Raw genomic sequence first — 26,585 nt, 5'->3', positions numbered from 1 at the left:
TTGAGTAATCGCATTAGCTAAGAGCATCTTAGAAAGACATACCGCTGAGAAGGCGCTCCCCCATGCAAATTTGTCCCTCCTTTTCCATTTCCTCAATGATCTTCACTTCTTGTGGTGCAGATACCCAACGCATCAGAACGTCTTCGTCGCCTTAGCATATCATAATCATAGCCCCTAAAGACACTAACTTTTTCAAAATGAAACACAAAAAAAAAAAAAAAAAAAAAAAAAAAAAAAGCCAAAAATAAATCAATCAAGTCATTATGTGATTTGAATAAAGTCAAAGAACAGATGCTTTAAAATTTAGCACAACTGCGCAAGCTTACCCACATACAGAACACCAGCTGTCATGCTCTATCAGTGCTTTCTTTTCCATTTGGTCAGCCCAGCATTTATATAGACAGAAGGGATTAAGGGTGGTGCTAGAATTATTACTGTTGCCACATAGTCTTCGAGGCACATTTGCACCATATTGTGAAAAAGAAAAGACTCAATACCAGAGAGACAGTTTTATATATAATATGCACACCACCCCCCTACATGCCCCACATCCACACATCATTTCCTCTTCCCATCAAGGGCAGCTCCCTCCCTTTTCCACCCGGTGCATAGGTTTTCGTTATGAACTTACTGGCTACGATTTAACTGAAAATACATTTTTGAATTTAGGCAGCTTCCAACTCTACCAATTCCCCCTGAAATTCAACACGCTAAACCATACAGATACAAAACCTAGAACCAGAAGATTCCAAGTAAATGCAAGGAAGTCCAAACACAGGACACGCAAAGATAAATCCAAACACAAAAAAACAACAGGAACATATGTTCAAAGTTAATTTACACAGATTAAGCCATAGGTGCCAGTTCCTTTTGAGCACCAGGATTGTAATTCCCATGCCAAGAATGGCATTCCAACGCAACAACTATGATAAGAAAAGTTTTGAGGGATGAGTACACCAATCTCCGCAATCCACTTGTTAAAAGAATTCAAGAAATTACAGGTTATCTCAATATGTTGATTTACTTATGATAAAGTGCGCCTATTAAATGATTCCATTGTTAAGTTCGCAGTAAATGCAGGAATTGAATTTAACTTCCGAATGAAAATTTCAACCTGCAAAAAAGACGAGTTACACTGGAATCAGAAAAAACATAAATTTAGTGTATACCAGATACACCAAATTTTGAAAGCATTAGAAGAATAACGTGGATCTCTTGAGTCAGTTTAAGGATGATAAAGATTGGAACATCCATATACCATAGTGACTAATGACTTAAAAATCTTTTTTCCATAAGGCTATTGAAAACACAATCTTTCAAGCTACACCGTTAACAGCATGCATCAACTACAATGATAGTACAGTAAGTAGTTTCGCCATTAGGATTTCCAATGCAATGCTCTAATTCTGACAGGACCAGCCAGCTAGCACGAGGGAAAAAGATGAAATTTTAACAAGCTTCACAAGTAGCAGTATGCACACAAATTATGTATATAGTCATATAATTTACAATCTAAAAACTTTAAATACAGTTGTTGAGTGATAAGGAGATCCAGGCAGGCAATCGCCTCCCAGGCTTTAAAATAAAAAGGTACCTAATATATGGTTTGTTTACTGAATTGTTCCCTTTTCTGGCGAACCATATCTTAACCGTTAGGTCATAAGTTTATGCAGTGTCCTTGACCTAAAAATAGGTTTTGCCAATTACATCCCACATTGCTTTATTGTGGGTGGGAACATTACAGTTTTGCTGATTTCTAGAGCCATATAATTCCAGAACCATTTTATTATCATGGAATCTTCATCATCCCAGGATCTAATGTGGGGTTTACGCAATTTGATCTGACACCCAGAAGATAGCTGAGCTTGCTTTTTCCTTTGAGGGTAGTCCAAATTAACTAAGGCCAACTCAGACAATTTTTTCCTATGAACCAGTAGGTAGCTTGAATTGGCTAAAATTCATTGATGATATTTCCATGTTGGAGTGTAGTCCTGTGGATTAAAACTAACCTCTGACATATGTGAATCTAGGCTAGGAAGACAAGCTGGACGCAGCTAGGGCTAATGATGGCGGTTGGAACAGTTGTGTCAATGGAGAATGCCACTGTACATGGAGGCCATTGGGAATGAGTAGAGGATGAAAAGCGGCTGACCACCATGTTAGAGTGCGGTTTTGGTGCAAATAGTGGCATTGTGATGTACCGACAGAGAGAATAGATGCATACAGAAATAGTTCACAGAGGAGCAGCGCAGACAAATTTGTAACCCGTCAAAAGCAACATGCAGACTAGTGTGCGATGCGACCAAGGGATGTGCAGATGGTGGCGACTAGGATTGTGCGAACTGCACAACTGAGAACAACCACGCTGGCTGTGAACATCTGGCCAATTGCGCGACTAAGAGTGACCATGGCCAGGTTGTGCACGTCTAGGCAAACTGGATCCAAAGATGAAGGCCAATCTTAGTGGAGATTGTCGACTACGTTCTCAGCTTGCAGTGGAGATGGTTGGTCTGTGGTGGTTGGCAACTAGGGTTGTGGTGGCCAACAATGAAGGCTAACCCCCTCTTAAGGTTTCTTAGGCTCCATGACTCTCATTTTAAATGACAGAATTACTTTCTCACTCCCTCTTCCCACAAGACAAAAGGATTCTACCTTTATGACTGCTCATAGTTATAAAATTTTTTTCCTGAAATAAAAATTATAAAGGTATCATCAAGTATAGGCACCAAAGGGATGTAACCCATTTACACAATTATTTACAATCTAGTAAGAATATCCACCACCTCACTTAAATCTTCTCTATGATTGACCCAGAAACAAAAAACAAGGGTCTGAAACTATCTCTCTCAAATTTTACCAATACCCTCATTCACCTCTTCAAAAACCCTTCTGTTTCTTTTCTTCCACAAAACTCAGAAATGTTCAACAAACCCAAAGTTCATCCTTCACTATTCCAGCTTTGACACAATTAATGTTCAACAAACCATAAGCCAAACACCAAATAAGTGATTACAAGTCTCCTCCGCCTTCTTGCACAAGCAACACTAATTCATTGGAATCTTTCCCCTCCTTTTTAGTTTGCCAATTGTCAATATGCATTCCCTACTTGCCTCCCACGCGAAAAAAGAAACTCTTAGAGGTGCATTTACCTTCCATATTTGTAGATAGGGGCCTACTTTTACATAAACTCTTTATTGGCAGATATCTGTAGAAAGAACTAATGGTGAATTACTTGAACTTATTGAGTGCCCTAATTGGTTGATCAGGATCCTCCGTTAACGAGATCAACTCCAACATACTTGGTAACTTTTCACATTCGTTAATCTCCCAGTCATCAAGATTTCGTGTGACCTCCACATGTCCCTCTTTACTACTCTAACCCTCATAGGAAACCTAGCTCCACATGTCCACAGTCTTTAGAACAAGCTCTAGCATAAATCTAGAGGAAACTAGCTTGCGGTGCTCGTCCTTCCATCTAACTATTTCACCAGAAGTCAATTCTACTCCCATCTTCAACTTTCCATTTTATGCATTCCTGAAACCTGTTGGTACAAATCAATGGGGAGCAAGACACACTAAGTTACATGAGATGCCATTACTAAGATGAAATTCAAGCCCACATGGAAGACTATATGGGAGTTTGTGGTAACATGGGAGCTTACATGAAAGCTCACGGCCTCAAGAGGAAGCATATGGAAGCTCACGGCTCTATGAGCTCTAAAGGCCACAATTTAAGCCTCACAAAGCATGGAAGTACACCTTGGTCCATTTAAGTGAAAGAAGAGATCCAATTCAAGCTAAGAAAATTCCATGTGGAAACAAGCCTATATTGATGGATGGAGTATCACAAGAACATGAGCTAACAAACTTAAGAATGACTTTCTACTTTATGTTAAGGAATGGATCCATGAAGAACAGAGACTTGGGCCAAACTTTGAAGGTCTTAAGAGGGGAAAACCGAGCTCACCAAATCAAGGACGGAACTGGCCTCTAAAATGTCCAAAACTCCAAGAATACCAAGCAACCGAGAGTTCTACAAGCTATGGACTTGTGGAGAGCCTTTTTCTAAGAGTTTTTATCAACGAAATCGAGCCTTAAAGTGTCTTAAACCTTAAGGGCACTCGGCCAGGTGATTATCCACACGGAAGACATCAAGAGTCATCAAAATCTTGGACTCTAGCCAAGTAATCTCATTGCCATCAGCTCCTCTTATCATGGACAGCTTGGATGGAATTATAGAACATATTAAACACATGGAAGATCAAGAATTCTTATTTTATAATAATATGGCAGATTCACTCATGATAACTCGTCCAAAAGGAATACCAAAGATTAGGGACAATTTGGATTTACACATGAAAAATTTTCTCATGCAAAGGAATTTTTCTCCTACTTTATCTCATCACAAACGGCTAGCTTCTTCTCAAGAGTTTTATCCATGTACAACTCATGTTAATTCATCCAAAAAAGAGTCCTACAAGTATAAGAAGTCAACAAATATTCTAAAAAGATTACACCACAATTGGTTCTAAAGGAGTCCTTAATCCCTTGAACTCCCGGGTTTTCCTATTTCTTTTTACAAGTGGAAGTTTCACGCACCTTAAGAGAGTCCTATCCAAGTTTGGAACTTATTTCACACATGAAATAAAGGCTTTTATCCCATAAAATCTGGCCAGGATTCCAAGTATTCCAAGCTGCCCATTTGGATGCAATTTTTGCCACACATTCTCTTCATCAAGATGTGGAATTCAACTTCAAGTCACATTTGGAACCAAGAGTTCTTTTCTACATCAACTCGGCTGCATCCTAATTCCATCTTCAACACCATTATAATAAAGAGTCAAAAACCTAGCATAACACTTCAAGGAATCAGCACAATCCTTGAAGATTTCCAACAACTACTCAAGAGAGAAGAGTCATGTTTATGTAATTTTATACTTCTTTATTTTTTATTTTTTGAAGAGTCCTAGAAAGGAATTCAATATATGTTTCCTAGATTCTAGATTTGGTTCCTATTGTAATCCTCCACGCCTACAACTATAAAATTAAAGCTTTTAGCTTTGCCTAGCCTTCACCTTTTGAGTGCTCCTTGGGAAGGTTTTCTTCAACCTTCTTATTGAGTGAAGAATTGGCTTTACTTATCAAGATAACTCTTGTATCGCTTTATCAATTATTATTTTTTTTTCAATTATTTTAATTCTCAATTACATGTTGATTATAGGTTAAATAAGTAAAATTTATTCAAAGGTTAAGTTTTTGTGCTAAATTGTATGTGTGATTTTTTTATTACATTGGTTGATCATGGGTTTTGTATCACCTATCTATACCCATTTGTAAACTTTTCAACAGTCCTTTACCATGTGGTCTCTCCCCCATTCTAGAACACCAAACCTTTATTCATTGTCTCATACTTCGCGCAATAACTCTCCTCCACATAACATCCCTCTCCTTCACGAAATGCCAAACTCACTTCCCTTGAAAGGCTTTATTCATCTTCATCATAGATCTCAAGCCCAGACCACCAAAAGGCACCTTCTATATCTCATCCGAATCATCCAATAGAAACTGACATTTGATGGTTTCTAATTTCTTGGCTACGCTAGTTGGCATTGTTACCAGTAACATGTAGTAAACTGGGAGATTGGATAACATACTTTTGATGAGTGTCAATATTCCTCCCTTGGAAAGTAAACTTCTCATCCATCTAGATAATCTCCTTTCATACTTCGCAACAATTGGATTCCACGTCTTCACATCTTTATACTTTTCTCCCAATGACATACAAAAGTACTTAATTGGGAGATTTACCACCTTACAGTCTAAACTCTTGTTAGATGATTAGTTTCATTCCCATCTCCCACCTAACCAATTCACTTTGATAGATTAATGTTCAAATCAGATACAGCTTGAAAACACAGAAGAACACATCTTAAATTAAGTAGGGCATTCACCACTAGCTGACAGAATATCAAAGAATCATCTGCAAAAAATAAGTATGAGAACTCTTCAGCCTTTCACCGTCCCCCACCACCAGCCCTTTGATTGGACCTTCTTTTGCCCTTTGCAGCATTTTATACAAAGCCTCCATGACTATAATAAATAGAAGTAAAGGAAAGTGAATCACCTTGTCTTATATCTCTAGATACCTTGAAGAATGTTGACGGATCACTGCTCAAGTATGATTATGAACTTATCACTTTATTCTCCTTAAATATTTGGCAAGAACATCTTTACTTGCTAGCACCATCCATCCCAGTTGGCCATCCATGCATCTTTTAATGTTTCACTATACCACTCATTTTGACTATTAAACTCATGTATATTCTCATTTTCTTCTCCTCCACTGGTGGCAAGTGGTTCAGTGTTCCTCTTCACATCATCTTATCTCTGTCATAGCTTTCCTCTTCAGAAAGTGAGGGGGTGGAGAGAAGGGTGGGGAAGGAGGGTGAAGTACAACTGCACACACTAAGATTAAGCTATTGACCTAAATCCTAAATCTACCCCTTAAATTTTAAGACTTAAATCAACCCCTAAAGAACTACTAGGTTCAATTGAGCCCTAAAGTTCAAAAAGTGTACAAATAACCCAAATCAGCGACAGAAATTCATACACCATACAATTTAGTGCACAAAGCAGTTGATGTGGTGAAAACAACTTCCGTAAGCAATGGCATGACAAATGTATTGAAAAAGCGATGTTCAACAATTGGCTTATTCTTTAAAAATTTTATAATTAGATTCACTAAATAAAATAAACTGTTACATCAAAATTTTTATAAAAAAAAATTATCCATTTAACCACTCCTTATCTTCCTCACTTCTCTCTCCAGCTTTAACCTAGGAAACAGAATGTCAGCACACTTGGCTTACCTACATATACATATACGCTAACTGCAGCTATAAAATTAAGCAGAATAAAAAAATAAAAAATATTTACAGTCCTTTGTTCCTGGAAATAGTGGCTTCTCTCTAATGAGCTTCAATCATATGCCATCAAGGACACAAATTGGGCAAGCAAGCAGTCTGTTTGCTACAAGATTTTCCATCAACCAGAGAACTCAAACCATAATCCTCTCTTAAAGAAACCCAGATCCTCACACCTGAAACCACACAGCCCCAAGAGCTACCACCCTTGTCCTTTCTCTTTTGTCCATCTGTAAATCTAAATCTTGAAGAAAAATTAAGAGGTAGATGGACGTGATGAGTTTGAGAGGAACAGTATGATGAAGGTAAGAAGTGGAAAAAGAGGAAGTGAGGAGAGAAAATACAAGCGAGACCAACATCAGAAGATATGGTGAAATATGCTGGTTTTCTATCGATTGTTAATGGAGAATATAGTTGGCCAAAATAAGCGAATAAAAGCAGAGATGGACGGAATATATGACCATGGTGGAGAAATTCAGTTTAAGTCCCCTATACTGTTTTCTACCATGGTCATCAATGGCAACAATAGGGGCAGGGTGCTCTCTGGCGGAACAAAAAGAGCAGGATGGAGATTAGAGTCTTTATAATTTCTTACTGTCTTTAATTAACTAAATAATTTAATATATTATTTTGTAAGAATATAAAAAGAAAGAAAAAACTTCGCATCACTGCCATATTCCTACCAATGGCATGAATGCCATCTCATTAAGCCAAACATATTAAATTTAAAAGTGTTGGAAAAAATTTCCGTTAGAGAACGGATTTATCTGAACTAATTCTAACAATTCTAGAAACTACAAAGAGAAAATTAGGCTGTTAGCCTTAAATTATTCTAAAAAAGCATTACTGATTACCTGACGGGATATCTCAGGTTGAGAAGAATACTCATTCACCTACAGATCGAACATGGTTATCCATTTTCAAATTTGCTTCTGCAGGAAGTTCAAACAAAACGATAATAGAAAGAATATCATGCAAATGCCATCTTACCAGAATGTTTGTATTCCCTGATTCATACTCAAATTCAAGCTTCTCATCATCACTTTGCGCATAAATAGACTGAAGGGTGAACCTCGTTACAGGAATTCCATTAGGACGTTGATGTTCATCCATTACAATCTGCAGAAAGAGTTATCAAAATATATATATATATATTTCCATCCTAGTACAAAGATAATAACTGTTATCTTATTATGCATGCCTAACAGATAGAAGGTATAAATGTATTAATCATCATAACAACTTCTAAATAATAAAAAATAAAATAAAAATAAAAAACAAGCAGAAATTAGCCCATTCCATGGTAATATTAAGCAAAATAGTGATGATTAGACATTTTATTAGCAGACATTTCTTTTTCTTTTTAAAAAAAAAAAATCAAGCAAAAATAGAAAAGGCAGGGAGTTTAAATAAAAGAAGAGAAGATGTATTAATGTGAGGTGCTAAGGGAGCACCACCCATTTACAAAAAATTTACATATTAATTAATATATTTACAATAGAATCAAAATCTTCAAAACATTTTAGATTATACTCTAAAACAGTAGAGTCAAAATAATGAAACCATTTATTTTTTATGCTAATAAAATCTCGTTCAAGCCCCTCAAAAGTCATGTTGTTTCTTTCCTTCCAAATAACCCAGAAAATGGTAAGAGAGATTAATCTAAACGCTTTGTTACTACTCAACCCTTCCCATGCCAAAAGTTCGGAATAAATAGAATCTGTCATTACCCAAGAGATCCCCAGAAGCCCGAATATCATGCTCTAGAGTTTGTGAGATGTTTGACATTTCAAGAGTAGATAATTACATGATTCAAGATATCTCTTACATAAGAAACACCTGTTGACAGTAGTATGTCCTCTTTTCATTAAATTGTCAATTGTCAGGATTTTCTCTTTTGCGGCTTTCCAGGCAAAAAAAGCAATTCTTGGAGGGGCACCCGATTTCCAATTCATGTGCAAGAGCTTGCTTTGAATTAAATGTTTGGAGATACTAATGCTTGGAAAACCAAATATATCTGAGATGGTATAGAAATTTGGTTTTCAAGTTCCACAAATTAGAAGTTTCAATGTAGATTTCTATGGGCGATGAAGATGGAAATAGGAAGTATCATTTGGTTAATTGGGAGGAGGTCAAAAAACCGATTCTTAGTGGTGGTTTGAGTATAAGATCTCTTATCAACATGAATTTGGCACTTCAAGGAAAATGGTTATGGAAGTTTTTGAATGAAGATTACAAGCTGTGGAGAAAAATTGTGCTTGTCCGCTGGGGAGATCAGAATGCAGTATGTACTCGGGCCAGCTCTAGGCCTCATGGACGAGGCTTGTGGAAGAATATAATGAAACAATGGCCGAGTTTCTTTAGCTGCATCAAGTGGAATCTGGGAAAAGGGGACAAAATCAGATTCTGGTGTGACAAATGGATTGGCGAAGACAGCTTGCAGAACAGATTTCCCATAATTTTTGAGATTGCCCATTTGAAATTGATGGTGGTGGCTGATGCATGTTGGATTTACAATGATTGTGTTGAATGGTCTGTTAGAGTTAATAGATATTTAAATGATTGGAAAATTAAAGAGTTTGAAGAGCTTTTGTCAATTTTGGAAAAGCAGAAAGTGAAGAGAGCTCAGATAAGGTCTTCTGGAAATTAGAAAAGAGGGGAAAGTTTTCTGTCCAGTCATACTGCAGATTTCTGTTTGGTGGGGATGGGGAAGACAATTGGAGTTTCCCCTTTAAGCAAATTTGGAATTCTAAAGTTCCTCCAAGAGTGCCTTTTTTTGCTTGAGAAGCGTGCAGGGAAAGCATTCTCACTATAGACAAATTAAAAAGGAGGGGGCAGATTATTGTTAATAGATGTTACCTTTATATGTGTGCCGAGGAAACTTGCAATCACTTACTTTTATGGTGCCCTGTGGCTTATAGTCTGTGGAATACAATTTATGGGCTGCTGGGAATTAATTGGGTTATGACTGGGAATGCTAGGGGTGAATTTTGGATTTAGGATGGGCTAAATATCAGTGGCAGTGTTACCACTTTGGTTCCATTTATTATTTTTTGGGTTCTTTGGAAAGAAAGAAATACTAGAGCATTTGAGGGGAAAGAAGTTGGGTTGTATAAATTAAGAGATGAGTGAAAAATTGTTCAAAATGATTCTATATTAAGTAGAGTATTAGACTAAATATGATATTTTATTAGTTAGAGTTCTAATAGTAAAGATATATCATGTAATTAGAATTTTCTTAAAAAATGATAATTATTCTATATATATCTCCTAAGTGTAAACACAAAGAATATAAGAAATAAAATTAGAAGTTTATTTTCTCCAAAATCTTTATTAATTATTTTGGGACAAACTTGTTAAGGCATAATATTATGAGTGATGAGAATTTTGGAATTGTTATTAACATGTTAACTACATTGTAAATCTTTTGTAAATGGGATAGTACCCATTTTTTTGGTACCATGTCAATATACTATTTACATTTTTATTTCAAAAAAACAAGTTCCACAAATTAGAAGTTGATGCCATCTTGCAACGTCATAAGTAGTTTAAGGTTAACCTAGAAGCTTAACCATCTCTTTCGTTATGATTCCTTTAATCTAATACCATTGTTTCTAGAACATATCCAATACATCATGCTACTACATAGTGTTTGAGTTCATTCTCATTCAGTTCCATGGCAATTTCTACTTCTGATTCTCATATTAGTGTTATTTGGCATAATTAGAACATAATTTATTGTGTATGAGTAACCACTATTCTCTATCTTTAAATGGCAAAAATTAATTCCCATGATGGAGGAAAAATTACAATTATTTTGCCTACTAAGAAATTGGAAAAAAAAACCTAGGTATCAAACTTAAGATTCTTAGACATCATACCTAAGAGTTAAATCACATAATCAAATACTGAAAAAAATATACTATTGAATATGTGAATGACCATCTAGAGGTTACAATCATATATATAGAGTGCTATGTCTTTCTCAAATAAATTAGAAAATACCAAAACTAATTTAGAAATATTACTTCTAATAAAACAGGAATACTTATACTAAAATGATTAGAAATACTACTCCTAATACAAGTAGGAATATTAGAATAAATAGGAAGTCTAAATACTTTTTAAAAAAAATCGGAAGTTTAGATACCGAAAAAATAAAGTCCTAAAGCTACCAAAACTATTTATGCATCATTCTGCCTTGGCTAGAGAAAACTTGTCAATGAATTTGAAGAGGCAAATGATCTAAAACTTTAAGTTTCGAGCTTCCCTGTAAAAACTAACCTTTATGTATGGTCATTCTTGTCAATGCCTAAAATAATATAAATATGCAAATGTTTAAGAGTGTAAAATCTTGGTGGATGATGAAATCAACATATCGACCAATTGGTATGTCAAAGCCCTTTTCGAATGGGACTTTCAAAGAGTTGACTCTTGGGGAAAGATCTTGGGCAATAGGAATTCTTCTTGCTCTTCCACCTTCGAGTCCGATGATATGCACCACAAGAAAGGAGGTACTTGTTTACTAGGAGCCAAATCATCCTCTTTTTAGGATATATAACCATCATCTCTCCCTTGCACTAGTCCCTTTTGTTTCACTCCAACGTGCAAGTTATTCTTCTTCTGGCATTCATAACTTTGTGTCCACTATGTCCACATGTAAAGCAAGCAATTTACTAGGGCTTTAGAAGTAGTTATGGAAATTGATATTGATCCATTCTTCAGCTTACTTTCTGATTCAAGGATTTAGAAGTGGATTCCATGATCGGAAAAACAATGTTACCTAGGTTGGATATTTCAAATATTTTTCCGCATCAAGGAAAGTTAGTAAGTTTGTGCTATGACTGCAAGAGGTTGTCAAATTAACCCTCTTTTAGTTTCAACTTTTAACCTCGTCTCGAATCGAGATACTGTTAGACTATCATTTCCATCAAACTGACTCCAAATTTTTAATTCTTCAAGTATGTATTCAGTTACACTGAACTAAAAAGTGTAAGCTTGAGTATATAGTTTGTCGAAGTAGTTGGAAGATAAATACTGTTCATCAGGAATGACTTTCATCTCTGCATATGTTTCAATAGTCGATTGTTTTCTTGTTATGCTCTCATAAATAGTTTACCACTATATTTTTGCAAGTCCAACTAGTTTTATCTTGACAAATCAAGCTCTTCATGCGTCTGAAATTTCATACCAACTGAAGTCTTCTCCTATTGACTCAAGCTAATCAAGTTCGAGATATCTTATTCCATCAAAATTGGGATCTCTGAAATTTATCCTCTTGGTAAGATCTCTGGCATTATCTTCAATATATCTCCCATCGGTAACTTGTAGATTCTGAATTGGTACTTGTGTTGTACGCAAGTGTCTTAGTTCTTCCAAGCCTACACCAATTATGTTGTGCATTGTTCAAGTCTGGTATTAGTGGTTGCCTCTCATATATATAGTTTAGTATTTAATTCATGTTAGTCACCATTATTCAAACTAAACTTCTTTCTAGAAAGGTTTATTTGAAGCGGGAACTGTCCCAAGAGCCAGCCTCGTTAACCTCAAATGTCAAGGAAGTTAAACAGAACAGATTGAGCTAGGACTACTCATCATTAGACACGTGGGTTTACATGCTGACTTCAGATCATTGAACAGTGGTGACCCTTTAGCAGTAGGCTTAATGGGAGATGTTGGTCCCAGAGTAGAGGCCAATGTAAGACACAAAAGTTCGGGATCGCGAGAGACAGCAGCTAGGACAGCTTGCATAAGCAAATTTGGCAGTTCCTTGTGGAATCCCGTGACAGGCTTTGGGACTCCACCTGTTGGGACCTTCTAAGACTGGTGGTAGAGGCAGTGTCGACCACCTCTAGTGGCTGTTGAATTGGAACTAACGGACATTTTCGGGTTCCTGTAATTTTGTTTTCAAACGGTCATTTTTAATTCTGACACCAAATCAATGCTGGACAAATTAGAGATAAGTTACCTACTAAAAAATTAGGGAGAAAAAACCTAAGTGTCACACCTGGGATTCTTAGGGCATCATACCTAAAAGTTGATTGAATCACACAATCAAATACATAGAAACTATCAAAATATAATACTGAATACTTGAATGGTCCTCTCAAAAGAAAATGATAATATTATAGTGGTAAATAGGTTTTTCTCAACTAGATTAGGAAATAGCCAAACTAATTTAGAAATACTACTCCTAATAAAATGCAAATACTAATACTAAAACAATTAGGAATGCTAATCCTCTTTTTGATAAAAGAAGAAGTATTAATAGTGATGGTAAGAAACAGAACAATACAATCAAGGAGAATGACACATCCACCTCATAATGCTAATACAAAAGCCAAAAATGATGATAATAAAGAAATGCAAACAATCAATTCCCTAACTACTAGAGATAAAAGCTTCTCAGTTTGGATGGAGCTCCATATTGCTTGTGGTAGAATAGCAGCCATGTGCCTTAATCCATAATGTAGCGAAAGAGCCCTTTTTCACAGCTCATGGAAAGAAGTAGCCCAGTCATTAAAAGAATAAGAACATAAAAAATAAAATAAAATCCTAAATGGGAATATATTAAAATATATAAAAAATACAAAAACTATAATAATAGACTGCTAAATAGTAAAGTAATTTTATGTTGAAAAAAATTATACTCTCTAATTTATTTAGGCAATAACCCATTATGCGTCATCCCAACCATCAAAAAATTTAAGGTAGGATGTCGATACGTTAAAAACAACTTTTGTTCTAATTATATATAATAAGACTGATATTTTTTTAGATTTTGCTGTTATCAAGAAGGCACCCAAGGGGATGCCGCCTATGTACAAAAAATTTACAGATCAATGAGAATATCTACAATAGATTCTAAATCAACAAAATAATCAAGAGTGTGACCGAGCACAATGGAATAAAAAAGATGCAGCCATTTATCCTTGATAACAGCAAAATCAGATGCCTTACCCTCAAATGTTCTATAGTTTCGTTCTTTCCAAATAATCTACAAAATAACTAAGGGAATTATTTTATGATTAGGATTGCTTTTGCAGAAACCTTCCCAAGCAAGGAGCTCCCCTTTTATAGGCCCAGCAGTGACCCATTTCAGACCCATAATGCTGAAAACCAGAGAACAAAGAGTGAGAGAACTGACACCAAAAGAGCAGGTGATTTATGGATTCCGATTGGGATTTACAAAGATAGCATCTGTTCACCAAGGCTAGGCCTCTCCTTTGAAGATTGTCCAAAATTAAGTATGTGCTCCTTAGCGGCTTCCCAAACAAAAAAAGAGGGAAATGTAGATAAATAGGAAGTGAATACAAAACTTAGATCTGAACTTTGACTAGGAAGTAAATAGAAATTGAACCAAATGTAGGCTCACAATGAATTTATTCCAAAGATATATAATCCAAATTTAATTATTTCAATGAATAAAATTATCAATTTCCTGATAGAATTGTGATTAGAGTGAAAGATGCTTTTCCAAGATCTATTACAATTGAGGATATCTAAAAAAAAGAACAAGATGAAAATCAGTAATTCTCCTAGAAAACCATTTTCATCAAGAATTTAAATGCTAACTATTTATTTGTCAATTTGAAATTGCATGATGGGAACTCATTGACCAGGATTTGTACAAAATATAGTTTTGTCTATGTCACTATCATGCATCTAGATCTAGTGACACTGATCCAGTTTGGTGAAAAACAAGCTCCATATAGTTACTCAAAAGATTCATCAATGACTAGTGTTAGAAAGTTGTCTTTCCTTGTTTTATTTCTCAGACCTCTATTGTCCACACATAATCTAAAAGATCCAACTGCTCTTTCAACCAATAGTGTTGGAGAAGACAAAGGAGATAACCTTGGTTGGATAATACCTCGTTCAAGCATCTCAGCACATTGCTCTCATTCTCATCCTTTTGAAGGAGGAGGCAGTAATAAGAGCTCTAAATCTCACCGTTTCATTAAAAATGTTCTAACCAATAGTATTGGAGAAGACAAAGGAGATAACCTTGGTTGGATAATACCTCGTTCAAGCATCTCAGCACATTGCTCTCATTCTCATCCTTTTGAAGGAGGAGGCAGTAATAAGAGCTCTAAATCTCACCGTTTCATTAAAAATGTTCTCCATGTCCCAAATTATCTACTGACATCATATCTATACAAAAAACTTACTCATGGTACGAATTTTTTTTTTGAGATAAAAAAATATTTTGATTAATTTGTCAGATAATCGAGTGACCAACCCATGTAGGATCAAACTCAACTGAGAGCGATCCTCTACAATATCAATGGTTCAGGAACCGTCTCCGTCATTAATCACACTCTGATCATACAGTCACGATTATTCTGTCTCCTTAGGACTCAAGAACATAGAGGTACGAGCCTATAGGACAGATTCTGTTCAAGTAAGGCCATACTCATAGTATGAATTGTAATGTACTTTTTTATCATTCTTACCATTTATTTCAAGAACAGGATTAAGGAAGAGGATTGAACTTGCAACGTACAACAGGCACTACTATATTGAAGAAGCAAGTAAATGAACTCAAACACCAATAGATTATCTCTATTACTTCTATCATAATCCAACAAAAAAATTATTTGGACACATCATTTTAGTTTGGGTGCACATTTTTGGTATTTTAAGAAACCATGCTTCCTTTTTGGTTTAAAGGACTAAGTGCTGATCATTTCAATTGCAAGGCTTGTGAATTTGCAAAACATGAATGTGTTCCATTTCCAATCAGTAATCAAAGAAGCTAAGTCCTGTGTTCCATTTTCAATCAGTAATCAAAGAAGCTAAGTCCTACCATTCCATTTCGATATTCAGGGACCCTCTACTATTCAAAATATGTCCTAGGTCACAATAATTTAACTTTTATTGATGATCGCATTAGAGTCTCTTGGATATTCCTCTTTAAATCCAAATCGGATATAAGCAATGTGCTTCAGAATTCCAAGCTATGATTCACATTCAATTAGGTGCTAAAATCAAAAGACACCTATCTGATAATGTGCATGATTTTTTCACCTAACTCTCTCCACTTTCTCAAATAAAGGCATCACCCATGAAAACTCATGTCCAAATAGCCCATAACAAAACGAAATAGCAAAGAGGATAAATGGTTATCTGTTAAACACAACCTGAGCCTTTCTTTTTCACCGAAATGTTTTGAAACTTATTTAACGTATCTTCGTCGATTATTCACAAACCCAAAAGGGATACAAGTTAGATTCAAGATCTTCATGATCTCCTATTCTGATACCAAGTTTCTACGGTCCTAGGTTTTGTACTTGTCAAACCTTTGGCCCTATAGGCATACAATCATGGTGTATTGAGCCTAGTAGAAAGAACAATTGATATCTAGGTAAACATTATAATTAGTTGTAATTTATGAAATGATGTATTCAACTCCTTGGAATACATATGTATAAAAGGCTATTGCAACGAACCTTCCAAGCTTTTAGGGTCCAAGTTGATAATCTCCTGTGAAAAATTTAAAACACACTAATTCAAAGTTCTAAACCAAAGAGTTATATTATTTCACCTTAATTAGGGTAATTTTGTAAGAAGCTGAAACCAATTCTTAGTCCATTTCCTGGGTCCTGCAGCAAATCTATGTGGCCAACCTATTGGCACCTATTTTAATGCCACTGGACATTAAAGTTCTAGATAATTTAGCTATTAAAAACAAACAAACAAGAAACTCAGCAGTATATGCTGGTAATCTTGGTAGAGCTTATTTATGATTTCATACTTAACATTATGAACAAACAAATATGTCTTCTTTACAAGAATGTTAAACAAATATGTGAGTGGCCACTCGCATCAGCACCCCCTTTAGCATTCACTGAGCTAATCCGTCAAATTTAGGTCCCCATTTTCTGGTGAATAAAAGTTAGGAGAATGTAGAAGAAAATACGAAACCAATATGCATATGATACCTTGTAACCAAAAAGCTCACAACAGGCCCTCCTGAATACTGAAATTCTATCCGCAAAAACAGTCTTGTATCTGTTGCATGGTATTTTAAATGCTTCAGAGAGAAAAGTTGGATAACTGTCATACCATGCAAAAGGACCATATTATCTCCATTCTTGACTTACCTTTCTTCACGTTTTTCAAGTGTCGCTATTTGTTCCTTCAATTGAAGAATCTTCCCAGATATATGCGAATCAACCAGCTTCACAGCGTCCCCTGAATAATTAACAAAGCAAGTAACTTCAAAACTTATTACTAAGATACAACTGTAAAGATTGTGAAACATTAAATAAAATATCAAAACGTCACTTAGACTTAGCAGAACCTAAGTCTTGATTCCAGTTAGAACCAACATCATAACAATAAAATTTCATAGTTCATTATAAGAGGCCTCAGAGATTGCAGGAAGGCACATGGCCCAGTGAAAAAGCTAGACATAACATGAGCCAATTGTGATACAAGTGACTAATTGAAAATGGGTTACAAAGGTACGTTCACCACTATCAAGAAATAAGAAACAAAAGCAGTGAATTACTAGAAAAAACAAGGAAAGTATTTGCAAACAATAATGAATTGAAAATTTCAAGATTCATGTCTTCATTTTCGGATCTGGTGTTGATAACGAAACAAGCAACCAAGTAAAATTAGTTTAGGCCTGGGTAGCCCAGGACAGGCTCACCCTAGACCAAGCTTAGGCACGGCTAATTTTCATAATTTTCTAAAACTTCAATATGTTTTAGAGATAATTAAACATTTTATATGTTTAATGTTTTTTTAAGTATTGCTAAATTATTAATCTATTTAATTCTTTTTAGATATTTTAAAATATTTTTTATATACTTTTATTACAGAATTTATTTTGATCAGCCAGGACCAGGCTTAGACAAGGCTTAGGCTTGTAAAACTAGGCCATTTTTGGGCTATGAGGAGTTTGGGATTGAGCAACCCAATCCTGATCTAAGCTTGGCCCAACTGGGCTGGGACAAGGCTAGGTTAACTTTTTTTAGTTTTCTAAAAATTTTGACATATTTTAGAAATACTTTACTATTCTAAAAGATTTTTAAATGTATCCAATATACTTTAACATTTTTATCTAAACTTTAATCTGTTTTATTGCAATGGACCACGCCAGGCTTAGACTTGTGAGGCCAGGCCAGACCAAACAGACTCTGGTGGCTTGTTTTGCTTGGTCCAGCTTGGGCCACTCAGCAGGCCAGGCCTGACGTGGCCAAAAGCTATGTAATTTCATCCGAAGCCTGACACCCAAACCCGTCCTTTGCCAAGCAGTCAGTGACCATGGAACCCAAGTTGCAACCCTACTCAGATCTCATTCAATTCATGTTCTAGACATTATAAAACCGACACAATGTATTCCTCCAATTCATGTTCTAGAAATCATGGAATTGGTACAATGTATTCCTCAACTAGCAACCAAGCAATTCTGGGGAAACAAAATATTCTCTAAAGAGTAATCACTTAAATACTCATCCATGGTTATATGTTCTTCTTTCATGCTTCATTATTTACATCCCTTTATAGAAGATATTTTGTTTCTTTTTTTGTTTGACATACATCTTTCAAAAGCTTAAAAGGTCAATAAAGGAAAATATAACCTAAAGAATATCTCTCTTTTGAGGGTAGAATAAACATTGTCATCTCAGGAATTCATAGAGGGAATTTGTAAAGGTAATTGCTCAATGTATTTTCGGTACAAGAAATAGTTAGTGTTTCACCAATCTCAAAACCCAAAAATATAAACTCATATTAAAGTGGAACAAACAAACATTATTCTCATACAAGTTAAAGAGAACCTAGCAACTCGAGCACAGATCACTATTGGTCAAATAATAATTGCTCATCAAATAGATAAAGCAGCCAAGCAGCTCAATTTGCAAAATACATCAGGTGAAAAACATAAAATTTTGTTAATAGGTCCAAAGTAAACATCAGTCAGAACACTGAATAGTTCATTGATAGGTATCCCAAATTTGAATCTTGTCAAGGCGGCTTTAGGTAGCTATCCTCCTTCCTCAAAATGAAAACTAATAATCCATGCCACAATTGATTTCTTACTAATTGTCAACTCCATGAGAATGTACTCAGAAATGACTAGCTCGATATCATGCAACTTTTACCATATACTTGCACTCAAAACAAGAATCGGAAGTTCAACTATAAAAATACCATAAACACTCTTAGCCATTTTTTCTGCTTAAATATTATTTCACGGGCCAAAGCAAGAAAGTGAACAAAAATAACAACTAGAAGAACTAAGCTGTACCTGATTGACTTTTCAGTTCTTCAACAGCTTGCAACTTCTCTTTGGTCTTCTGTAACTCTGTCCGTAAAGCCTCTATAGTTTGTTTTGCCTCATTATCTACTGTGAGGGTATTTATCATTCGCAAAACCTTGGTATTTGCAGCAGAATAATCACCATGGCCCAACTGTTAAAAAAGAACAAGAAAATGAAATCTAAATTTTTTTCTGGAGAAAATAAGCAACTCTAACAACGCAAGTGATAATATGTATTAATATAGAAGGGACAGATTATATTCTTATTTCCATCTCTGTACATCCACAGTGCCAAAGAATATCCTGGAACAAAATTCCATTACCTATGAATTTCACATAAGATGTAGAGCAGGTAAGGATTAATCTCTCTTTGTAGAAATTAAGGACAAACGTAAATATGACTTTTTTTAAGGTAAAAAGAATGTGTATTAAGTATAAGACACTAAGGGAGTGCTACTGATGTACAAAAAATTTACATCTCAATTAGAATATCAATGATTTTCCCAAAATCATCTCAACCATAAATATCATACCTAGAGTAATATTTATGTTTATCCTTAATTAAGTACAAGGCACCAAGGTGACAAACATAAATATTACACCTAACGTTTCTCATATATCACATCAAAAAAATTACTTACATATCACACTTAAGGTTTCCGTTGCATCACAAAATTACAAAGCATAAACTGCCCAAAAATGTTCAAAGATTGTTCTACAGGAAATTACAAATATTTGAAAACTTGTAATACAATCATAACAAGAACACAGGAAACTAAGAGAATTAAAACAACCCCAATAAGAGACTGGTGTAAAAGAAATAAAAGATAAAAGACTCTAATTCTACTAAAACGATGAGAATAGAAATCGAACACATTAAAACTAATTTCCAAGTTCTGCTATTATTGAGGTGCTATATTAATTCTGCCTGGATGAAAAACACGACTTCAAGTTAGCATTACTTTTCCTTTAGAAAGGGAAGACGGCAAAGTATAAGATTGCAGCAAGGTCAAGTAAATGGACCACTCACAAGACTAGTTATACACTTTAAACTGGTAAGCATGCAAAGGCCGTTCCACACAAAGCATGAAATTTGAACATCCACCAAGCTTACCATGACAAAGATAAACATGGTAAACTCTTCCAGAAAAGGCAGCAATATTCTTTACTTCAGCACCTACCTTGGCTTCGAGTAAGGAAATCTCTGAACGAAGCCGATCACTTTCCCTTTCCAATGATTTTATTCTTCTTGTTTCGTTACTTAGCCTCTCGTTCAGCAACTTTACTTCATCATGTTGGTGATTATTGACATCCCTTTGTTCAGTTAACTCATTCTCCAAATCTTTGATATAACTTTCCTTCTTAGCAAGAGATATTTCAAGCTCCTGCACATGAAAACCAGATAAAACTATACTATTTAGAAGAAGAAACAATCTTATGAATAATAGACAAAATGATATAGAATTTAAGAACCTGAACACGGGTTCCATTTACTGCTTCACCCTCAGCTTCTTCATTCTTTGATCTTTTCAATCCATTGACAGCATTTCTCAACCTATCTCTCTCTTCAGTAGCCAATGAAAGCTGCAATTAGAAACAATCTTTCATCAGGTAATTGTAAATGAATAAGTTAACAATAACTTTTGAAATATTAAGATACAGTTTTATACATAGTCATAAAGCTCATCATAATCATTGATATGATCTATAATTAGCACCAATGAATAAGCATCTCAAAGTAATCACCATGTCGCTTTAAGCAGAAAATATGAAACTAAACAGCCAGAAATTTCCAAAGACTAATATGGCCAAACAGGAAAGCCAAGGAGCAAATTTTGACCAAACAAATATATACTAAATCTAGGCTGCCATAAAATATGTTTCAGACTTAAACCTAATGTATTCTTAATTTTTGTGATGCTAGGTGGAGCCACTTCCCATCATTGGATCTTCTATTGATTCTCTAATATCTCATGGAAATGAAAGAGAAGGGCATATAAATGGTATTGATATTATCTCAAAATAAATAAATAAATGGTATTGACTTATGTCAGATACAAGATGAGAAAAGAATTATAAGCTCTTCTAGCTCCTCTTCATCCCAAGAGAGCAAACACTAAATCATAGGTTTGAAATATCCATCCCTAATCCCAAAAAATGGATGCTCACCCCTTCAAAATTCCTTCTTTGAAAAGTAGACTCCCATCTTCAACAAATGGCTGTTTGTTTCTGGAACCTAATAGATTACCCAACCTTTGTTTTAGTAATGCCTCTGATTCATACTCGAGAGAAAAAAGACAAAAATTACTGGAAGAGAGAAAGCATAGATGTATAATGAGTAAAAATGAAGATAACATAATAGCATATCTACGTAATGTAACACCCACCATTTTTTCAATCCGCTTAACCTCTGATTTCAATGCTTCTGCCTTAACTTTAGCAAGTGCCACCTCTGTTTCAGCACTTTGTTTGGCAAGTTCAGCAGCATCCAGAGCAACCTCCATTTGCTTCAAGCGAGCATTTGTTTCACCTATCTTCATCGTGCCATCAATTACCTCCCTTCATTAACAGAAATCTCAACATCATCAGACAGGAATGCGAATTCACCAGACCTTTTTCTTTTCTTTTGGGCCTCAAACACATATCAAGGAACACACAGCTCATGGCATATCTAGAAAACACCTTAAAGCAAGCTTGGCAGCTCAAAGCCCAGCCTTAGGAAGAGAGAAGGGAAGTAACAAACTCCTATAGAAGGATGGTCAGTACATATTCGCTAAAGTTAGTCTAGTTTCACACTGCAATAAAAACTCAATGATTAGGAAAAGAAAAGAAGACTGTTAACCAATCACTTATTTCCCTAACCACCAGATATCACCAAAAAATATGTTTGAGCATCATCAATGGCAAAGATATTTTACCCAGCAACCATTCAAACAGAAGAAAAAGAACCACCTCCTTAACTACCATCCCCACGAGGCCAAGCCAGATAGCTCATAGATCTTAATAGATCCAAGAAATAGTATAATAGAACTTTCCAGAAGCTGGTCCATTCAGAAAATAGCAAGTTCCCTCTCCCCCACCCCAAGGTTTGACCATGTCCAACTTTCAACGCTTGTTGTCTGAAAGTGAATACAAGCATTCCAATAGAAACTGGCTTTGCGACAATTTTGCAATTGTAACACTCATAACAATGAGAAAAATGCACATGGGTGGTACCCCATGATGAGATATGTGTATTTTGGGTTTGTCATTGATACCCTAACTAGATTATAAATTTACCATACATGGGTGGTACCCCCTATGATACTATGTCTATAATCCTACATTTACACTTTTTATTTCAAAAAAAAAACAATGAGAAAAAAGCACATAAAAAACAAACAAGAGTAGATCAACTACTAAGTAGCAAGTGTTTTATGCTCAAGACACATAATATATCAAATATTGTCTCTAATAGACCATACTGTAAATCTGACAAAAAATTTATTACAGATTATCCAACAAATATATTTCATCCAGCAAACCATGTAATGGAATAGCTGCAGCAACGAGTTGGAACTTAAGAATGGTAGGGTAGTTAGGAATTCTGCTTCAATCAATATTGGGACTACTAGTTTGTATAAGAGATTATATGAGGAGGAGATGTTTGACAAACCCTTCCTTGAGAGCCTAGACCGGAGCCCAACTAATAAAGGTAGAGCTAGAGGATTAGAGGGACTTTTTGAGGAAGAGAAGATTAGAAAAGCCTTTTGAGAATTTAGGAACTGATCAAGCACTAGGTCTTGACAGTTTTTCAATTGTTTTCTTCCAAACTCAATTAGAAGCTGGTGAAAGAGGATATATTCAAGGTTTCAGCAATTACACCAAAGTGGGAGAACTAGAATTAGCATGAACTCTAAAAAGGAATTTTAAGGTTGCAGATTTTTGACCTATTGGTCTTGTAACCAATGTCTATTGTCACCAAGGTCCTGTCCGGGCAATTAGACAAGTTGCTCCTCTAGCATATGTCATACAAAAGCTTTCTCTAACCCAACGTGTACATATTTATCAATCTCAATGCAGAATCAAACTTTCTCAAATGTGTTCAACCTACTTGGTTTCGTCACCCATTAAAATCCTTATTCGTTTTATCAATCACCAAAGAAATTGTTGACAACTTTGTTTTCGAAAAGGTAAAAATAAGAGAATTTCAAAAAGGGTTTTCACGTTTTTTTAAAGAGAGACAATAACAACAGAGTACCACCTAAACACAAAAGAAGCTTTCCATATTGCCAAAAGAAAACAAAATATCCATAGGGTTCCGTAGGTTCCCTACTAAGTCAAGAAAATGACAATTAAACAAAATTCTTAAGGTGTAGAACCAATCGTCTCTAACACTAGCAAATGGAGACACAATGACATTAACAAACCCCTTGCACCTTTCTTTCCAAATCACCCAAATGGTAGTCAACTAAAACGAGGGACATACACTTCTTCCTAGATTTGCAAGGCCTAATACCATTCTACCATAATTCACAACAACCAAATCGCCACTTGGTCAAGACAAAATAAGGAGGGACAAAAATGAATTCCTATAACCTTTCTAGTCTTGGCACACCAAAGTAGGAGATGGTTGGTGGCTTCAATCTCTTGCAATCAACATAGGCATCTATTGCCAATGAATCTCCCATGCTTTCTCAACTCATCAAAGGTGAGAACTTCATCTAAAGCGGCTTCAAACAAAATTAAAGGGGACATCTCTTTTCTCCCACATCTACTTACAAAGGGAATCCCAAAGCAACCTCATCTTGTGAAAGAAGCTTATGGTAGGAGGATCTCACAAGAACAAACAGTTTTTTTTGTGAAAGCCACAAAGCAATTACATGCCCAGGATCTAAAGGCAAGAAGTTAGAAGTGTCAAAAGAGAAAACTAGATGCCATCCATATTCCCTTAATCCTTGGATAAACAGATGTGCCACGAGCAAAACTAGTAGCATTACTGACCACAATCACTTTTTTCTAGATAAAATCTAGAATGTTATAAACAAAGCATGAAGGAGGTGCTGCCATTATGCAAAATGTAGTCATTTCCAAATCTATCAAAATATCAATAAATTATAATAAATCCTCATTACTTTTTTACAATAGAAGAACCTCTAAACGAATGAAAAAATATAATCAAGGGGAATAAGGCATCCTCCCTTTAAAGGAGGAAAAAAGACAAAGTAAAAGGTCTAATCCTCATCGTAAACAAAATGATTGCCTCTGAATCAAAATATACAGGATTTGTAACCATAAATCTCTATTCTACTCGTAAAAATTATAAAAAAAAAAAAGATAAAATATTATTAAAGGTCTTTCTATTACTCCCCTTTAGAATCACCCACAGGATGGCCAAGGGTTCGCTTCCTTCATTTCTGATCACCATGGTTACCTTTTCGTACCAAAGTATCAGCCCTTATAGAAGACACTATCATCAAAGTGAATGGTTAAAAGTTAATAGTCTCTACAACAAGATCAGTGAATTGTGAAGAGGAGGAACGGTGGATGGCAAAGCTAGTTTCAGAGTGACTCAAAAGACGAAGGTAATAAAGGCCAAAACTAAGAAGTGGTGCAAGGAGGAGGGGAGGGGTGAAAGTATGTACGCTTAATCTCTATTATAGGATATTGAAGCCATTGATAGGATGGAATGCGAAGGTGTTTTCTTCACTAAAGACTTGGCACACATAGAATCCATAAAACTTGAATTAGCAAACAGATTACAACTTGAGAAGATATCATAAAGATTCGTTGATGGGGCATGATTTGTACAGGGTGGAAGATTTTGGGTATATGATTGACTGCCTTACTAACATGTAATTATTTTTGTACATGAGTTGCACCCCGTTGGTGCATTATTAATAGTATTCATACTTTTTATTTCAAAAAAAAGTAACGATATAAAATCGAGAGCCAAATAGATAAAGGAAGGAAATAGAAACACAAATTTTTCACTGCATGATAAATCACCAGAGGAGGACCAATTATGTGGAGGAGACTGAGATAGATGACTGGTTAGTGAAGAGTAATGAGCAACTAAGGCAATGGGTCATGGAATTCTTTTTGCAGATTACCTTGTGAAGAGCTCAATTGGAGGCCTAAGTAGGACAATCTGACCTTCATGTCTTGGGATGAATTGCTTGAAAGAGAGTTCACTAAGGAGGAGATTCTTAACGAACTCATGCAATGTAAAATGGATAAAGTTCCTGGACCTGATGGTTTCAACATCCATTTTCTGAAAAAAAATTGACATGAAATGATAGAGGACATTCTTGAGCTTTTTAAGGAATTGTATGAATCTGGGTCCTTTATTAAATCCTTAAACTCTTCCTTCTCAGTACTCATTTCAAAGGTGGAGGGGAGCTTCCTGATTCTATCAAGATTCCTTTTTCAATTAGGATCCTTGATTCTAGGCTGGTTTAGGCTAGTCTGATTAGATTTATTCTCCTATAATATCTCCTAAATTTTCTTGGTAAATTTATATATATACTATACAAACTACACCAAAATACAGATTAAAAAATTTAATTCAACCACTCTAATTTCAATGATGACAATATTTTTCCATGAAAGAATAGATATAAAAGAGCAAGATACTGAGAGATAACCAAATTGCTGATTATAGAATCTAGTTGATGCTCATAGCACTTAATATCTCAATATATCACTTGATCCAAGTAATGAACTAGCAAGACCATGGATTGACAACCACAAAAAAAAAGAAGAAAAACAAAAAGAAATGCTTATATTGTAGGGCACATAAATTGAATCTTTCCACTTATAAATAAAGCTTCTTACTTTTGTAGAGCTGCAATCTTCATAAGTATATCATCTGGACTTGACACATCTGGAATGTCATTAAGCAACAACTTCCAAGATAATAACTCATCCTCCATTTTTTTCATGCTTAGTTCTAATTCTTGTAATTTTGATAACTCTGCCTCTGCCCTCTCTCTACGGCTCTTTTCCTCTAAAAGTTTCTCCTTCAACAACTCAATGTTATCATGAGATGATTTGAGCTTTCTAGCCTCTCGCACTTCAGACTCCTGGTACAATTTGAACCAAGTCAATAAATTAGATGGCCATATGAGAATTCCTAAAATAATGTACCAAAAAACCAAAATAAAATGTACCCTCAACCAAAAGACAAGAAGAAAATGGGAGCATCTATCAAATGCATTTTCTCATATCTCAAGGTATAAAGTAAAAATTTTTATGGATACAAGTCTTGCTTCCCTAACTCTATCAAACAAATAACAACATCCTTAAAGGCTCTCCTATTTCTTCTTTTCCATAGTCTGCCTTCACATATTTTCTTATGTTGAACAGTAGCTTTTCCTACTTACAGTTTAAAATTCACAATGTTGTCTT

At 35.3% G+C, this 26,585-nt stretch overlaps 1 protein-coding gene, 1 long non-coding RNA gene and 1 pseudogene across 3 annotated transcripts in view; all 3 read right to left on the bottom strand.

The window, feature by feature from the left end:
• Nucleotides 1–823: 823 nt before the first annotated feature.
• Nucleotides 824–26,585, bottom strand: part of MAD1 (mitotic checkpoint family protein) — a 32,368-nt gene continuing 6,606 nt past the window's right edge. For both annotated transcript variants that reach the window (XM_088210666.1, XM_088210665.1), the window contains exons 7-16: nucleotides 26,013–26,260; nucleotides 21,584–21,755; nucleotides 20,670–20,780; nucleotides 20,378–20,581; nucleotides 19,186–19,348; nucleotides 17,030–17,120; nucleotides 16,868–16,937; nucleotides 7,914–8,042; nucleotides 7,778–7,816; nucleotides 824–1,114 (exon numbers count right to left, since the gene is read on the bottom strand). In XM_088210666.1, coding sequence (XP_088066792.1) covers nucleotides 1,025–1,114; nucleotides 7,778–7,816; nucleotides 7,914–8,042; nucleotides 16,868–16,937; nucleotides 17,030–17,120; nucleotides 19,186–19,348; nucleotides 20,378–20,581; nucleotides 20,670–20,780; nucleotides 21,584–21,755; nucleotides 26,013–26,260 — 1,317 coding nt within the window. In that variant the 3' untranslated portion in view covers nucleotides 824–1,024. The remainder of the gene's footprint in view (nucleotides 1,115–7,777; nucleotides 7,817–7,913; nucleotides 8,043–16,867; nucleotides 16,938–17,029; nucleotides 17,121–19,185; nucleotides 19,349–20,377; nucleotides 20,582–20,669; nucleotides 20,781–21,583; nucleotides 21,756–26,012; nucleotides 26,261–26,585) is intronic.
• LOC148240314 (uncharacterized) lies at nucleotides 13,149–16,861 on the bottom strand. Its single transcript, XR_015816065.1, has 2 exons — nucleotides 14,113–16,861; nucleotides 13,149–14,035 (listed from the first exon to the last, which is right to left on the bottom strand). It is a non-coding gene; the product is annotated as an uncharacterized LOC148240314 (long non-coding RNA).
• Nucleotides 15,144–15,337, bottom strand: LOC148240315 (small nucleolar RNA U3; annotated as a pseudogene).

Source organism: Carica papaya, chromosome 9, assembly GCF_054855325.1.
Source record: "Carica papaya isolate Zhongbai chromosome 9, ASM5485532v1, whole genome shotgun sequence".
NCBI lineage: Eukaryota > Viridiplantae > Streptophyta > Magnoliopsida > Brassicales > Caricaceae > Carica > Carica papaya.
Note: the sequence above shows the minus strand (reverse complement) of the source record. Positions and strands in the feature narration are given on the sequence as shown.